This window comes from Colossoma macropomum, unplaced genomic scaffold (assembly GCF_904425465.1).
Source record: "Colossoma macropomum unplaced genomic scaffold, Colossoma_macropomum, whole genome shotgun sequence".
In the NCBI taxonomy this organism is placed as follows: Eukaryota; Metazoa; Chordata; class Actinopteri; order Characiformes; family Serrasalmidae; genus Colossoma; species Colossoma macropomum.
Window position 1 is genome coordinate 6509471 of NW_023494785.1, and position 17159 is coordinate 6526629.

At 40.3% G+C, this 17159-nt stretch overlaps 1 protein-coding gene across 1 annotated transcript in view; it reads left to right on the plus strand.

Moving 5' to 3' along the window:
• myo3a (myosin IIIA) overlaps window positions 1-17159 on the plus strand; it is a 181939-nt gene that overhangs the window by 160827 nt on the left and 3953 nt on the right. The window contains exons 29-37 of the mRNA XM_036581866.1: window positions 162-367; window positions 728-839; window positions 1881-2043; window positions 3651-3737; window positions 3836-3959; window positions 4068-5142; window positions 7686-7833; window positions 15318-15409; window positions 15515-15555. Coding sequence (XP_036437759.1) covers window positions 162-367; window positions 728-839; window positions 1881-2043; window positions 3651-3737; window positions 3836-3959; window positions 4068-5142; window positions 7686-7833; window positions 15318-15409; window positions 15515-15555 — 2048 coding nt within the window. The remainder of the gene's footprint in view (window positions 1-161; window positions 368-727; window positions 840-1880; window positions 2044-3650; window positions 3738-3835; window positions 3960-4067; window positions 5143-7685; window positions 7834-15317; window positions 15410-15514; window positions 15556-17159) is intronic.

The window sequence follows — 17159 nt, forward strand, 5'->3', positions numbered from 1 at the left end:
AGACTATTAGACTCATATTAGAATAATGTTATACAAATATCTGCAACAAATGGCTTTTATTTAATTAAAAACAGTGAGTCCAAACCTTTAAACAGCAGCGTACGGGAGATTAGTGTCATATGCACTGTGGCTCTAACTGCACCTTCCTTCTTTTGGAGCAGTATTCATTGATGGACCTGCTTTCAAAGATGGTGGCGGGACAGCCTCACTTCGTCCGCTGTATCAAACCCAACAATGACCGCCAGGCCCATAAGTTTGACAGGGAGAAGGTTCTGATCCAGCTCCGCTACACTGGCATTCTGGAGACAGCCAAGATCCGCAGACAGGGCTACTCTCACCGGATCCTCTTCACCAACTTCATCAAGAGGTGAGTGGATGACCACACTTGACCATGTGTGCACAACATGCATGTCTCTTGCACCAACAACTGTCAGTTAAAGACTGTAGGACCTTTTACTGCACAGTTTAGTGTTTTCCAGCTCTGTTCCACTTTATTTGAGCTTGGGAAGATCTTGATACGTAACTGATGAGATAAACACATGAAAACACTAAACTGTGCAGTGCAGCGGTTCCTCAGGACAGAGAACCAGCAACTGCAGACAGTGAATATGCTTAAGCTTTTTTGCGCATGTTGTGCCAGAGGATGATGCAACTTTTTCAGACATAGAAAAAAAGCATTCATCAGCTGTGCAGTGCTGACTGTTATTAAGACACCTTGTGCTTGCAGGTACTTTATTCTAGCTTTCAGAGCGAACGAGGAGCCGGCTGTGAGCCCGGAGACATGTGCGGCTATTCTGGAGAAGGCTAGGCTGGAGAACTGGGTTCTGGGGAAGACCAAGGTAGAAACCCAGGCTGATATAAACCTGCTAGATGCTACTCTTTGCATGATGCCGTTAAGAACCATTTTTGGTTCCTTAAAGAAAAGAAAGGTTTTTTAACCCTTGTGTGGTGTTGGGGTCTGTGGGACCCATTTTCAATATTTACCAAAAGAAAAAATTATGTTATTTATTATTATCTCAACATCAGATTCCTCTGCCTTTGTTCATTTTCTGTGACGAACATATAAAATAACCCATTTTCAGTGCCTTCACACTGTAAACATCCCCTACACATTTATATTACACGTGGTGTTGGGTGAACACGTGGGGAATAACAGTGTGGAGGTGCTGTGTCCTTCACTCTGTTCTGCTCCTACATGGCCTGCTGTTAGCGTGTGTGTGTGTGTGTGTGTGTGTGTGTGTGTGTGTGTGTGAGGGTGGACAACATGCACAGGCTGCTGACTGGCTACAGCTGCTAAAGGAGAACCCTACACTGGCCACTTGTGATATTTTAAACATCTGGTATTTTTACAGAAATTGTTATGGCTGTATTTATTTATAAAAACAATAAAGCGGTGGGTCCATCAGACCACTGAGTGACAAACACATCAACACCACACAGGGGTTAAGGAACTATTTCTGTAAATAAGATGTGTGAACCCTTTTAACGTAGAAATAAACCTCCACATAATGCAAGAATCCTTAAATTGGTGAAGAAACTTTATTGGAAGGTTCTTTAAATCTTTAAAAGGTTCTTCACACACACACATCCCTTATTCAAACATGGGTCTTCAGGGAACCTGAAGTGGTTCATCAGTGACATCCATCAAAGAACACTTTGTGGAACCTTTTTAAAGAGTGTATAGCTGTGATGCTTTTTTATTTACTCAGTTCAGAGCATTGATGACATGATGGGAAAACTTGATCGCTAAGCTTCCTTAAAGTTAAATAAGTTTAGAGCAGCTCAAACAGTGTGACGTCTCAGAGGTAAAAGTGTTGACCATTCTTTAGATTGCTTTAGGACTTACGTAGAGATAAGCCTGTGTTTGCTGTTGTGTTCAGGTCTTTCTGAAGTACTATCACGTGGAGCACTTGAACCTGATGATCAGGCGGAACACAGACCGGATCATCCTGGTTCAGGCATACGTTCGGGGATGGTTGGGGGTCAGACGCTACCGCAAGATTTTGGAGAAAAGAGAGCAGAGTGCTGTAGTCCTGCAGTCAGGTATTCCGTAGTCTTAATAGCTTGGTTCAGTGTTGGGAGCTGAGATCATCTGTTAGGCTCCTTGGGTTGAGTTGTGAAAGTCTGGTTTAGCATGGATTATATATATATATATATATATATATATATACACACAAAAAGTAAGTTCAAAGGAGAAGAAAAAACATCATTAACTTTCAATGTAGGCGAAAATTTGGATGCCCCAAGTCACATTATTGTTGGTATAGTGTAGTGGGTAACACCTCTGCCTTCTATGCTGTAAACTGGGATCCAATCTCCCCCTGGGTAAGCACCCTACACCATACCAATTAGAGTCCTTGGGCAAGACTCCTAACACTACCTTGGCCTACCTGTGTAAAAACAAAAAAAAAATCTAATTGTAAGTCACGCCTATTAAGAGCGTCTGCCAAATGCTGTAAATGTAAATTACATTTTATTGATTTTCTAAATGAAAATAAGCACGTTCTCTACAAAGAACACATTTCAGAACATTTTAATACACAATTACTGTTTATATGCAGAGTTTAACATATTGGGGGGAAAAAATTGGCCTGTGCTAAAGTTGTGGCACATTTCATATGTTTTATATTTTTCACAATCTGTTAAGCTCAGAAAGTAAATAGAAACTGTGCACTAACATTTGCAGAAAAAGCCGTATTTAAGTGTGTTCTCTGTAGAGGATGTGTTAACTAATATTCACTTGGAGAATAAACAAAATGTGTAATTTGACAAGGGGTGTTCAAACTTTTGCACACAACTGTTTATTGTATTTACAGTTAAAAAGCATGTTTTAGTACCAAAATGAATTCCCAAACTTTAAGGCTCTAAATGACCTAGCACCTGCTTACATCACAGAACGTCTGTCTGTTTATGTTCCAGCATGTGATCTTAGATCTGCAGGTACTGACCTTCTGATCCCCTTCAGTAAAATACAGAAAACAAGACTCTTTGTTATTCTGCTTCTAAACTGTGGAACTCAATTCCACCTTTTTTCAGACAGTCCAGCTCAGTGCTCACTTTTAAGAAGCATCTAAAAACTCTTTAACTTTGCATTTAATTAAAACTCTGTCTCTATTTATTTTGATTTGTATCATTTTCTTACATGATTTTAAATTAGTACTTCCTTGTATCACTGTTAAGCTTTATTACACCTGTCAAATCAGCGAACAACATGAAGGGATCTTTGTTTTTTCACAATATAGCCAGATTGATTTTTATCATTCATTTTCACCCTGAGGGTCTGCTTTTGAGTCTCTTTAAAAGAACATGCTCCCCAAAAAAAATAACTTTTGGTGTCTGCCTGCTGTGGAAACAGACAATGTGCTTGACAGAACATCCCATCCCTCTCAAAATCACAGCCACACAAATTCTTTCTTTCACTCAAATCTTTCCTCTCAAATTTTCTAATTAGTTTTTTTTCTTAGTCATCATCATTATCTAAGTCTGTTCTATAATGTAGAGCTGACAAATTCCACTAGAATCTTTTTTGATGCATTTATTTCCACAAGTCTGACCAGTCAGGCTCTGGATTTTGCAAGGGAGGATTAAAGTTGTTTTGTTATGAGCTAAAGACCATGTCAAGGTAATTTAATTTCTGCCTTTATTTCCAGCATATAGAGGGCACAAAGTAAGAAGACAAGTGGCTGATGACAAAAGCAAAGCCAAGCTGGAGAACCTTATCATTAAGCTTCAGGCTGGTAAGAACAACATTAGTTACCACCAAAGCATAGTAGTAACATTCTCCTCAGTCAGGCTCCTCATGATCCTCATCAAAATTCTCCATTCCTGTATTTAGTGTGTCGAGGGTATCTGGCGAGGAAGACTCATAAGGAATTAGTCGATGAGAAGAACAAAGCTGCTGCCAAGATCCAGGCACACTATAGGGGGCACAGAGAGAGGAAAAGTTTCGAAAAGAAAAAGTATGCACTTAAATTACAGTACTCTAGACGAGATACAGCAGAAAGTACTAAGCAGAAGATATTAAAATGGCAGTAGCTTGCTAACATGCTTGTGCTGTTTTCGTTTAGAGAGGCCATGCAAAAAGAAAAAGCACAGAAGCAGGAGGTCTCACCAAAGGAAGACAGGCCTCCTTCAGAATCAAACCAGGAAGGTGAAGGAGCAGAGCCAGATGATGCGGATGAAAAGGCTGCCGTGGTCCTCCAGAGCAACTACAGAGGCTATCGGGAGAGGAAGAAGTTTAAAGAGCAACGAGAGCGGAACAAGACTCTGTCTGGAGATGAGCTTGCTGTCCCTTCAAGTCCTGGAGAAGACTCTGGATCTGAGACTGAAGAGCAGCTGGATGTTGTGGCTGAGGAGGAAGAGGCAGAAGAAGCAAACAAGAAGGCAGGAGAGGAGGATGTTGACACTGAGCAGGAGGCCAAAGCAGCCACGGTTATCCAGAGCAACTTCAGAGGTCACAAAGAACGCAAGAGGCTCCAGGAGGAAGGGAAGCTCCCGGCCAGAGGGACGAAGGCCAAGAATACCCAAGCGGAGGAAAAGGAGTCTGTTGCAGAGTCCTCACCGGGACAGGAGGAAACAGGAGACGATAAAAACACTGCACAGCCCACAGGAGGAGAGGAAGAGGAGGCCAAAGCAGCTGTGGTCATCCAGAGTAACTTCCGTGGCCACAAGGAGCGCAAGAGACTCCAGGAGGAAGGGAAGATTCCGAAGAAGAACAAGAAGGGAGAGGAAGTGGTGGAGCCACCACTTGTAGGCCAGGATGCTTTAGCTGGAACCCTAGAAGAAATACGAGAAGAGCCCAGCACAGGCCAGGAAGATCAAGACGAGGAAAGAGCAGCCACTGTCCTGCAGAGCAACTACCGAGGCCACAGAGAGAGGAAAAGACTCAAAGAACAGAGAGAAGGAGCGAAAGGTGCTCCAGGACCCCCAGATGAGGAGCTGCAAGAAGAGGAGATGGGGAGGGACGAGGAAATGGGTGTCCAACTGGAACGAGAGAAGGACGCTGTGACAGAAGAGGGACAGTACGATGAAGAGCGAGCGGCAGTGAAGATCCAGAGTAACTTCAGAGGGTATAAGGACAGGAAGAACCTTAAGGCCACAGCACAGAGAGAAGAAGAAGAAGTAGAAAGGTTCTCCAAACAGGTGATGACCCAAGACATTTTTGGTTTGTGTGTAAAGGGCATGAGACCACACCACATCCTTGGGTTAGGACTCCATACTCAGAACCAGGCTGAATGTGTGTGTTGCGCTGGTACGAGTGGATCAGACACAGCAGTGCTGCTGGAGTTTTTAAACACTTCAGTGTCACTGCTGGACTGAGAATAGTCCACCAACCAAAAACGTCCAGCCAACAGCGTCCTGTGACCACTGATGAAGGACTAGAAGACGACCAACACAAACTGTGCAGCAGCAGATGAGCTATCGTCTCTGACTTTACATCTACAAGGTGGACTGACAAGGTAGGAGTGTCTAATAGAGTGGACAGTGAGTGGACACAGTGTTTAAAAACTCCAGCAGCACTGCTGTGTCTGATCCACTCGTACCAGCACAACACACACTAACACACCACCACGTCAGTGTTACTGCAGTGCTGAGAATGATCCACTACCCAAATAGTACCTGCTCTGTGAGGGTCCATAAGGGTCCTGACCACTGAAGAACAGGGTAAAAGGGGGCTAACAAAGTATGCAGAGAAACAGATGGACTACAGTCTGTAACTGTAGAACTACAAAGTGCTCCTATATAGTAAGTGGAGCTGGTCATAATGTTACGCCTGATCAGTGTACATCGTAACACTCAATTTTAAGTGTTTTAACTGAAGAAAAGAATGCTTTTTCTCATGTAATATACAAAAATAGCTAACTATACTTGGAAAATATATGATAAATATGTGTAAGAATAGATGAGAATAATATTTTTGTAAAACATATAAAATATATATGCACATAGCTAACTAGATAACTATTCTTAATAAATTGCTGGTTTTGTGTTGTAGCAAGTGAATGGCTAGACTTCTACTGGCTTTTCTTGTAGTCAGTAAAAGGCACACATTGCCAGCTAGTGTACAGAGGTAGACTGGTTAAATTGGGAATTCAGAGGTGGGAGAGCCCTGTTTTTACATGGGTTTCAACAATGTGGGAACAATATAGTTTTGTTGTTTGTAATTTATGTGGCATTATATAGAGTATTCATCACTATCATAAAAATGTAGTTAAAAATAATCTGTTTCTGTCTTTATGGCTTAATGAAATCAAACGATTTACTTGTCTCTAAAAAAAAAAAAACAGTGATACCACCCCTTTGACATTAAGAACGCTTTCCGTTTTTTTGTTTTTTACTTGCATGCTGGAGCAGCTCCTCCTGTTTTTAAGAGACTGCTGCTAGGCGCGATACAGCTTAGCCAGAAAACTTGTGAAATACTTCCACTTTGTGCTGCACTTTACTGCCAAGTGTTCAATGCCATCCAATCAGCTATAACTGTGGTTTGCACAGGAGGAAAGTTCTGTCACTCACTCTTTTAGAAAGTGCACTTAATAATCTGACACCTGCAGAAAATCAGATTTTGTCAGTAATTTGTTCAACGCAATTACATGCACTTTTATACACGTTTTTTTTTTTATGAAAAAATTGTCACTTTACTGGAAAATATGAATACACATCATCTAGAAGATAAAGATTTTTTTTAGATTTTTTACCTCTTCGTTTCATCATGCATGTTGTTGGTTTGAGTGTCACTCCAAAAGCATTGTGTAACTGAAACAAATGAAAGAAATCAGAGTAAGTGTGCTAAAATGATTACTGAGCTAAAATCCAGCTCTCTTTATCAGATTTCTAGATCGGATATCGGCCTTAATCCTATCTAAGAAATTGGAGTATGCTGTTTACATGATCGCTTGAATATTTGTATAACTGCCGAAATCTGATTGTGATCAGATTATTAAGTACATGTAACACACTCACTATGTCCATGAACCCTTTCATGCAGTGGTAGGTAAAATTGGCAAGAGGACACACAAATGTGTGACTGTTCAAAGGTTATCTGTTTATTATATCGTATACTTAAATGGATCTCATTAAAACTGTATAGGAAGCAATTAAAATTCACATCAAATTACTGTACCAGGCACGAACCAAAGCGCTGCTCCTGTGGATTTTGGCCCAGTTTAACCCCCTGGAAATGGAGACTGTTCAAGTTTAAGCTTTAGCTGCTAAAACCAGCCCAAGGAAGAGAACAGCACAATCATTTCATCTAAAACTCATCAAATGTGCATTTTTGATATTGAAAATGTTCAAGATCGATAATCACTATTATCGTTTTATTGCCCAGCTCTGTGCCCTACTTCTGACTATTGTCAGTGTGCCAGTAAGCTGGGCTCTTAACCCCAAGTTCCTTCAGGCAGTTCCGTCTCCCCAGCTGTAACAAAGAGCAGGAACTGCTCAGTGACCTTACCATGACAAAATAAAGGTCGAAATAAATCACAGGGTAGTGATTCATATCGTTGTCTGAGCTTTTTTTTCAGTCTGGTAACCATGATTTAATGCTAATAAGAGTCTGTTGAGCATTTGTCTCCACATATTTGTACAGCCCATGGGATCAAACAGACTAAATGGTGTCAGCTGTTCTGACATACTGTGCAGTTTTCCTTTTTGGCAACTGTGACATTTTCTTTTGTGCTTCCATTCAGATAAGCGGTGTCTCTCAGGACTACCTGTCTCTGCAGCAGAAGCTGAATGAGATCATACTGGCCCATCAGATCAACCCTGCCAGCAATGGCATGTTTATGAAGGGACAGACCCTCAATGGCTATGCCGGGACCCATCAGCAGCAATCAGGTGAAGACATATGAAAGGCATTTCACATACAGTACACTCAATAGATTTAATTTCCTCAATATGAATTCCTGAAAGAGTAAATAAAAAAACTTTCTTACTCAAAACGCATTAAAATGAAAAGAAGTCAGGCCACAGCTCCTGGACAGACAGCTGACAAAGCAGCAAGTCTCCATTTTGCTGCTCTGTCACAGCAAAGTACACTGTCAAGTCTGAGCAGCAGTGGCTTTTGACGTTGTCCTTTTAACCTCGCTATCCAAACACACCTTTAGACATCCCTAAAAGATAAAAGCTCTTGGCAGATATTCTGCTACATGGCTCTCTTAAAGCAACGTTAAGGGAACAGTTTCTGTGGGATAAAAATCTAATTTAATCCTTACAAGAAATGTGGTTGAATTTAGCTCAAAACATGTTTAGTGTCCAAAGTTTGCTTCCTTAGTTTTTTCTTAAGTGCTATGTTATCCCAAGTGGTTGCTAAGGTGGCATCCAGCAGCATATTTGTAACAATGCCATGTGATAACTTTTATAATAACATTTTTGGACATTTGATTCCTGTTAACACCACTGTAAACAATTCTGACCCAATAGGTTTTCCAAACAGTTTTGGAGCATTTCTACTTTAATACTTACATGGAATGTAGTTGAATTTAGCTAAAACATGTTTATTGTCCAAAGTTTGCTTTCTTAATTTTGTGCTGGAACTACAAGGCTAATGTAGTTATGTCTTGGCTGACTGACTACATTTGTTTTAAAGGGGTGTTTTGAACATTTCAGCATAATCCAGCTGTTGAGGTGTAAACAAAGCCATTTAGAGTGATATGATGGGAAATGCTTACTGACTTTCTTTACAGTGGTGGTGATGGGAACCATCACAATGTCTACAACACAAATACAGCTGTGCTTGCATAGAGTGGATCAGACACAGCAGTGCTGCTGGAGTCCTAAGTGGTTGCTAAGGTGTTGCTAGGCTACTGCTGTGTTATCCCAAGTGGTTGCTAAGGTGTTGCTAGGCTACTGCTGTGTTATCCCAAGTGGTTGCTAAGTGTTGCTAGGCTATTGCTGTGTTATCCTAAGTGGTTGCTAATGTGTTGCTAGGCCATTGCTATGTTATCCCAAGTGGTTGGTAAGGTGTTGCTGGGCCATTGCTATGTTATCCCAAGTGGTTGCTAAGGTGTTGCTGGGCCATGCTATGTTATCCCAAGTGGTTGCTAAGGTGTTGCTAGGCTATCACTAGACTATTGCTATGTTATCCCAAGTGGTTGCTAAGGTGTTGCTGGGCCATTGTTCTGTTATCCCAGGTGGTTGCTAAGGTGTTGCTGGTCCATTGCTAGGCCATTGCTGTGTTATCCCCAGTGGCTTCTAAGATGTTGCTAGGCTATTGCTCTGTTATCCCAAGTGGCTGCTAAGGAGTTGCTGGGCTATTGCTCTGTTAACCCAAGTTGTTGCATGAGGCATTGCTAGGCTATTGCTGTGATATCCCATGTAGTTGCTAAGGTGTTGCTAGGCCATTGCTATGTTATCCAGCAGCATACTCGTAACAATGTCATGTAATAACTTTTATAATAACTTTTTTGGACATTCCTATTACCACCACTGTAAACAATTCTGACCCAGTAGGTTTTTCAAAAGGTTTTGGAGCATTTCACATCAGATCACTCTGAATGACTTCATTTACATACTAACCATTTAACTGTGTAGAACTTTTTAATTGGTGGGACCTTGACTTAATGTTTATTAGCAATTTTTCTATCATCATGAGCTACAACTACTACTATTATAAGTAATAATAATAATAATAATAATATAATACATGGTGTTTAATAAATACTTTAGTTTTCAGTTACAACATGTAAAGCTACATTTAACAATAGAATTATATGGGACTCCTATTGAAATCATTGACAGCATTGGCGTTCTTGCAGAATGTGAGTGAACATATTGTGACTGATTCACAAGGTAGAGCAGTTAATTCTGGGTTCTCAGTGGATTCCTTTGATTATTGCATTCATTTGTGAATTTTGCCACTGTATCTACCACTGCGTCCTGAATGAATCCAAGAAGCCCGGTGTAACTAACTATCGATGTAAATTAGAATAGTATGTTCTGTTTAGCCAAATTACAGTTTGCAGCGTTCATTCTGCCTCAGGTTTTTGTTTGAATAGTTCCTCTTGCATCTAGTGCTGCTTTTGACAGTGTAAGCATCAGCCTGAGCTGATTTTATGTAGTTTATGTTGGGTAAGTAGCCACAGTGTCTGGTTAGTGAAGCAAAACTATCCGTCAGATATAAATATTTACTCAGAGAAAACTGACAAAATGGACCAGATTTATGGATAAATTGTACATATGAAGCTGCCACATGCAGCCCGCGGGCCGCTACTTTGAGACCCCTGCTTTACTGTTTGCCTGCACGTTGTAACCCACCTTTGCTGTGCTTGTGTTCGTTTTAGAAACCTAACCTGTAGCAGGCAGCGAGTCTTCATTCTGCTCAGTCGTAGCTGTTTGCCTGCATGGAGATTTTATCAACGAATGAAGTTCTCTTTTTTCTAGTGCTGCCTGATCGTATCAAACGCAGGAGATGTCAAGTGCCAAAACAGGAAAGACGCTTCTCGACAAGACGTGTCATCAGAAAATTCCCTCCGCTGCGCAGATCTATTGTTCATTTGATTTCTTCAGATGATACATGTAATTGCTTTACGAGGACGTGGGGGCTGGGGGGGGGGTGGTAAGATCAGTATGTGTTCTTCGGTCGTGTCCACTGTGGAGGTGCAGAATCTATTATCACAGACTCCACTTGGTGTGCAGGGGAAACTCAATTATTTTGTCAGGCATGATTCCTGTTGTTTTGTTGTGATTCGCTGCCTGTGGTGATTACCCTTTTTGCGTTAATGTCTCTGTGGTCATCTCAGTTTCAGAACTTTCCTTGAAGCAAATCTCAGTGCTCTTTCGTTAATGTCATATGCTGGTGTAAAAGTTGTTATCGACACACAAGTAATTTCAGCCTACATATTTGCCTGCAGTTCAGTTTTGCTTGTTTAGTGCTTTATACAGTAGAACTTGTTCCAAAGCAGCTCTCCAGAAATGCAGGTCCAGAGCCCTAATGATCAAACCACAGGTAGAAACACTCAAGGAACCAAGCCTGAAAAGGGAGAACCTCCTAAGAGCACAAGGTAGAAACACTCGGAAGAACCAAGACTCAAAAGGGAAAATGTCATAAGAGCATGAGGTACAAACACTCAGAGGAACCAAGACTCAAAAGGGAAGACTTCCTAAGAGCATGAGGTAGAAACACTCAGAGGAACCAAGACTCAAAAGGGAAGACTTCCTAAGAGCACAAGGTAGAAACACTCAGAGGAACCAAGACTCAAAAGGGAGAACATCCTAAGAGCACGAAGTAGAAACACTCAGAGGAACCAAGACTCAAAAGGGAGAACATCCTAAGAGCACGAGGTAGAAACACTCAGAGGAACCAAGACTCAAAAGGGAGAACATCCTAAGAGCATGAGGTACAAACACTCAGAGGAACCAAGACTCAAAAGGGAGAACATCCTAAGAGCATGAGGTAGAAACACTCAGAGGAACCAAGACTCAAAAGGGAGAACATCCTAAGAGCATGAGGTAGAAACACTCAGAGGAACCAAGACTCAAAAGGGAGAACAGCCTAAGAGCATGAGGTAGAAACACTCAGAGGAACCAAGACTCAAAAGGGAGAACATCCTAAGAGCACGAAGTAGAAACACTCAGAGGAACCAAGACTCAAAAGGGAGAACATCCTAAGAGCATGAGGTAGAAACACTCAGAGGAACCAAGACTCAAAAGGGAGAACCTCCTAAGAGCACGAGGTGGAAACACTCAGAGGAACCAAGACTCACAAGGGAGAACATCCTAAGAGCATGAGGTAGAAACACTCAGAGGAACCAAGACTCAAAAGGGAGAACATCCTAAGAGCATGAGGTAGAAACACTCAGAGGAACCAAGACTCACAAGGGAGAACATCCTAAGAGCATGAGGTAGAAACACTCAGAGGAACCAAGACTCAAAAGGGAGAACCTCCTAAGAGCACTAGGTAGAAACACTCAGAGGAACCAAGACTCGAAAGGGAAAACATGAGGAAGGGACAATGAGAGGAACCAAAACTCTTTGCTTGAGGAAGAACCATGTATGGGAACCAAGACTCAGAAATAAAAATGATCTAAGAGCCTGAGGAAGGAACACCATGAGGAACACATACAGGATCTTAATATGAGAACATAGGTGAGATTAAAATGCCTGGAAACTTCAAGATCGTGTTGCTTAAGGACTAAATGTTTAATATATAGTGACCTAAATTGCAACTGTAATTTTTTTCTTCAGATGGGAATTGACCATTAGTTTATCATAGCTGTGAGATACTCTTTGGAAAGTTCCAGCCTAATAATAATAAAACTGAACAATCATAATCAAACTTTATTATTGTTGCTGTCTCTGAGTCGCAGCAAAGCTAAGTGGCCTTTTGAATGCCAATCACATTTCTCTTTTACAAAAGGTCATTAAATGCTAATCATGTTTCATGAGAAAGTGCACCTGCAATTACGTCAAGCGTTAATATGAGAGCCTTAAATTGGCTTCATTCCTTCGAGCAACGGAGAATTACTGATGACCTTTTGAGGGGCATGTTCAATAAATATGACAAACTTCCCCCCTCTGCGTGTGCTAAAGCCGGGCAGGCGTTGATTAATTGGCTTCATAGTGGACTTTGGCTCAGCAGAAAGCTCTGAGCTTCAGGTACCAAATACTGTGACAACAGATTAAAGATCACATTTGTACCTTATGTGCATGATCTCAATAAGCTTAGAGTAAATAGGATTTGGCAAGAGATATGTAAATGACACTGTCTCTCTCCCTCTCACTCTCTCTATCTCTCTCTAGCTCTCACTCTCACACACACAGCTAATGTATTACCTCTTAAACTCTTGTTTCTAAGGTTGTTAGTGGCCCTGCAAGCTGATCGATCTATTTCTATGATAGCGTAAAACTTTTATAACATTTTTACTGACAGCAAAAAAATGATTTATTATTTTAGGCAGTTATATAGTAGTTGAGTAATCTAGCAACTACTCAAATAATCGAGTAATCATATACGCAGTTTTTAAGAGCAAATACTTCATTTTATTTCATACGTGAAAATTTGTAACCGCAAATATACATGCAGTAGTAAGCTCCTGCTGGTGTGGGTTTCCTCTCTTTCAGTGACGTGTAGTGAGTGAGTGATCATAATGGTTTTGCCCATTGGTGTGTGTATATGCATTTGAGAGTAAATATAATGTGCACATGCTCATATAACCATATAAATACACTCAAAAACAGACACTCGCACTCACAGTGCTCTGTAAACAGTGCTCATTGTATGTCGTGACCAGCCAGCGAGTTCTGATTGATCGCTGTTGGAAAATCATGAATTGTGTTGCCGCAGGGTTAAACTGTACTGACAGTGTGGCTCGATAAGGGCAACAGGGTCAGGCTTTCACTCACAGTGTTCTTGTGCTCTAATTCAAAGATTTGCCCCCTTTCTCAGCCACTTTGAGCTCTGACCCCAATAGACCTACCTCACAGGAATGTGAGGTAACAGTGTTTCCCTGCAGAGGCCCTGCTTTCAGTCTCTTTCTGGGGGATTTTACAGTATTGCTCTGTCTATTTGCCAAAAACTATGGGAAACGCAGTTGCCGATTCTGATGTCATGGACCAAAATCAATAACCGCATGAACCATGGCTGGACCTGTTTTTTTTAATGTGGACCAAATAACCATCACTAGTTTATTATTATGCTAAATCCACTGTAGGTCTACTAGGTCTACCTGTATCATAGTAGATGCATTAACACTGGCTGCCCGTATCTTTCAGGACAGAGTTTAAACTTCTGCTCCTAGTTTTTAAGGCTCTAAGTTTATGTTACCAACATGTGATCTTAGATCTGCAGATACTAACCTTCTGCAAACACCTTCAGTAAAATACATAAAACAGAGAGAGACTCTGTTATTCTACTTCTACACTGTGGAACTAAATTCCATCTTTTATTAGAGTCAAGCTCAGTGCTCACTTTTAAGAAATATAGCATTTAATTAAAATTCGACCTTTTGGATTTTATCTTTTTAATTTGATCTATATTATAGCCTTATATGATTGTAAATTAATACTCATAGTTTCTTTTAGTTTCTCGTAGTTGTTAAGCTTTATCACCTGTAAAGCACTTTGAGTTGCCACCTGCATGAAAAGTACTCTATATATGAAGAAATTATTATTATTATTATTATTATTATTATTATTATTATGCAATTTTGCAAAAGTCAAGCTTATATTAGACTTGTCTTAGTACAACAAATTTTTGTTGTACTACGATTCAAGATTTTCACACCCATACCAAGTTTGTATCACAGTGCTCTTCACCAAAACAATAGTTGGCAAAACCAGATAAAACCCAGTGTTTATTGGATAGAACACACAAAAGTATTCAAATTGTTACAGAACAGCAACACAATACACAATCAAACATCAGAGTTAAGTAAGCCTATTTAAAAGGCCCCGTTCTACATTTTTCTTGTATTTTTTCCTAAAGATCACTTTTAACATTTGTGTGGTTTTATGTGTGAAGGACAGTAGTAATTGAAGAGCTTCGTTCCAAACTGCTTTTAAATATAACCATTTTGGATGTGATGAATTTTTAAAGGAATGATAGCTGACTTATAACGGAAAACACATTAATTTTAATACCACCTTAAAAAAGTCATCATAACATAGTACTGTTATTCTTTTGCATGTGTAAAGCTCACTCTGACCAACACGTTTTCACTATCATGAAAAAGTGTTTTCTAATGTGTTTTGCAAAGCAACCATTCAATTCATCTTTACGTGACCATTTTGCAACTTTTCTTTGTCTTGTAAAATTTGTTACCATGCCTTTTAGACTGATATGTGCATATGAGCTCTTTTCTGATTGGCTGTCCTGTACTGAAACACTGCTTACAACTTTAGTGTCAGTGGGTGGGGCTAAACTGTAGTAAGCTGAACAGATGGATAAATGTAAACGTGTTTACAAAAACAATCAACAACAACTGGCTTTTTTACTGCTTAATTTCCATGTATGGACTGTAAGGACTGGTGAACAGTGTGACATAAAACTAGCAATCCTTTCTTTTAAAAACGAGAGGAAAATCAGTTGGCCATGATGTGCACCTTTAAATAAAGAATCTTATAAGTTAGAAAATAGAAATTTAACATTGCATTGTTGTCGCATTCTGAGAGTATTTAACTTCTGAGTTTTTTTACAACTCTTGTTTATATGGTGTAAAGTAAGCATTGTAAGTTTTGGTTGTTGGTCGTGTTGGTGGGGCTGAGTGGGGGGTGGCACTGATGCCTGACTCCACCTATCAAAACTATGTTCCACGGACCATAAATAAAAGTGTTATTACAGCGTTTCCAGTCTAAGATGGCTGTTTTATCTCTGCTCCTCACAGTTGATCCAAAGCAGACGCGGACGCCCCGCCGAACCCAGAAACCAAAGACGCTCAACACGCCTGAGGACTCCACTTACTACAACCTCATCCACGTGAGCTCACGCTTTGTCACGACTGTTCACGGCACAGCTTCTCTTCTGCTTCCTGTGTGTTCAACTTACAATAACTCACACTGGCTCACCTTTATATTTCCACAGCGGTCCGTCCAGGACGACAAGAAGAGGCCCCGGAAGCAGAGGTAAATGAATAAAGCGTGTGTGTCTCAGAGCTCTTCTCTGCTCTCTGTGTGGTGTTTTATTAGCAGAGATTATGCCGGGGTCTGTGGGCGAAGTTAATAAGGAAGGATCGGTGCCAGAAACTGGGTCAGAACTTAACGTCCTGAAACACAGCACATTTTCACAGGCTCAACAACTGTGCTTGGAGGAACTGCAATTATAAAGTCACTGTAAAGGTCTAGATTGATTCAATATTTATCTAATAATCTGTCACAGTTATTACAAAATCGCCTGATCGCAGTTATTTTCCACAGTTGTTCACTTCCACTTTCGTACATTTACATCACCGCTAGCTGGTGATTGCAGAAGAGAGGTGGATAGTTAACGTTGGTGCTGGGGACGCGAACATCACGTCTGTATTTATTTCTCTAAAGCTGTGGGGTGTTTCCAGTGGTTGTATGACACATTTGTGCAATGCGTGCTGGGTGTTGAAGTGAGTTAGTGTGACTTATGTTGTCGTCTTTCCATGCAAGTTGTAAGTGATAAAATTTAAATGCATTTTTTAAAAATTGCAATTTTTGCTGCTCAGCAGCTTTTCTCCATCAAATTGACCCTTTGGCAGTAAAAACTCTTTACGCAATGACATCATTCCTTGCAAATAAATGCTGAGGTTTAACTTAAAAATGTTCTATTTGCCATGTTTCCATCTCTAATTTCATGCATGTCACCACTTGTATAGCTTTGGCTATTCTGGCTTCCCCATAACCTACTGATAAGGAAATTCTGTTTTTTTATTATTATTATTATTATTATTATTATTATTATTATTAGATCTGAACTGTTATGCGAGAGATCACGTATCTCTGCCATACAGAGCTGTTTGAGCACTTTCCTTTTAAAAAGTCTGTGGTCTTTTCCAGACATTTTTCTCTGTAAGAGCAGAAAAGTGGCAGCATTCCTTTTTAAAACGCTCTTCTCCTCATCAGCCCAGCTCTACCTCTCCGCTGTGCTAATTGTCTTTGTTTGTGTTTGTTGTAATTTAATTATCACATTAAATGTATGAGTAAATGTATTATTTCTCCCCCAAAAAAGCTTCCAATGTAAGGTTTTGCAACATTTCAGATATCAAAATGTTTTTTACGCTCAACAGAAAAAGTCGTTGAAGTTCATAAAATCCTGCTGACAATTTCAATTCCCATAGCCTACATCGGCAAACTACTTAAAGTGTAACAACTTTTCCACAAAAAATCCCTTTGAATGAAATTGTTGCTATTGACGCAAAAACAGACACCATCTGACAGTAAAAAAATAACCAAATGTGACTGTTTTACTCCGAATGATCATCTGTAATTGTAATTGTAATACAGCGTCCAATATAACATACAGTGATTTGCAAGAGGCCCATTTTCAAACTGCATTCTATTTTAAACAGTAATGTACATGGTTGGGGATGGACAGCAGCTGTTTACGTGCATAATAAAGAGTGAGAAGGGTGACAAGAAAGTTCTGTGCCTGAGAGAAGGGAAAGAAAAAAGGAGAGTGAGAGGGCAGAAGGGAAAGACAGAGAGAATGAGGTAGAGAGACAGATGTGCTGTGGCTCTGGTGAAAAAAGACGACCTCCAGAGTC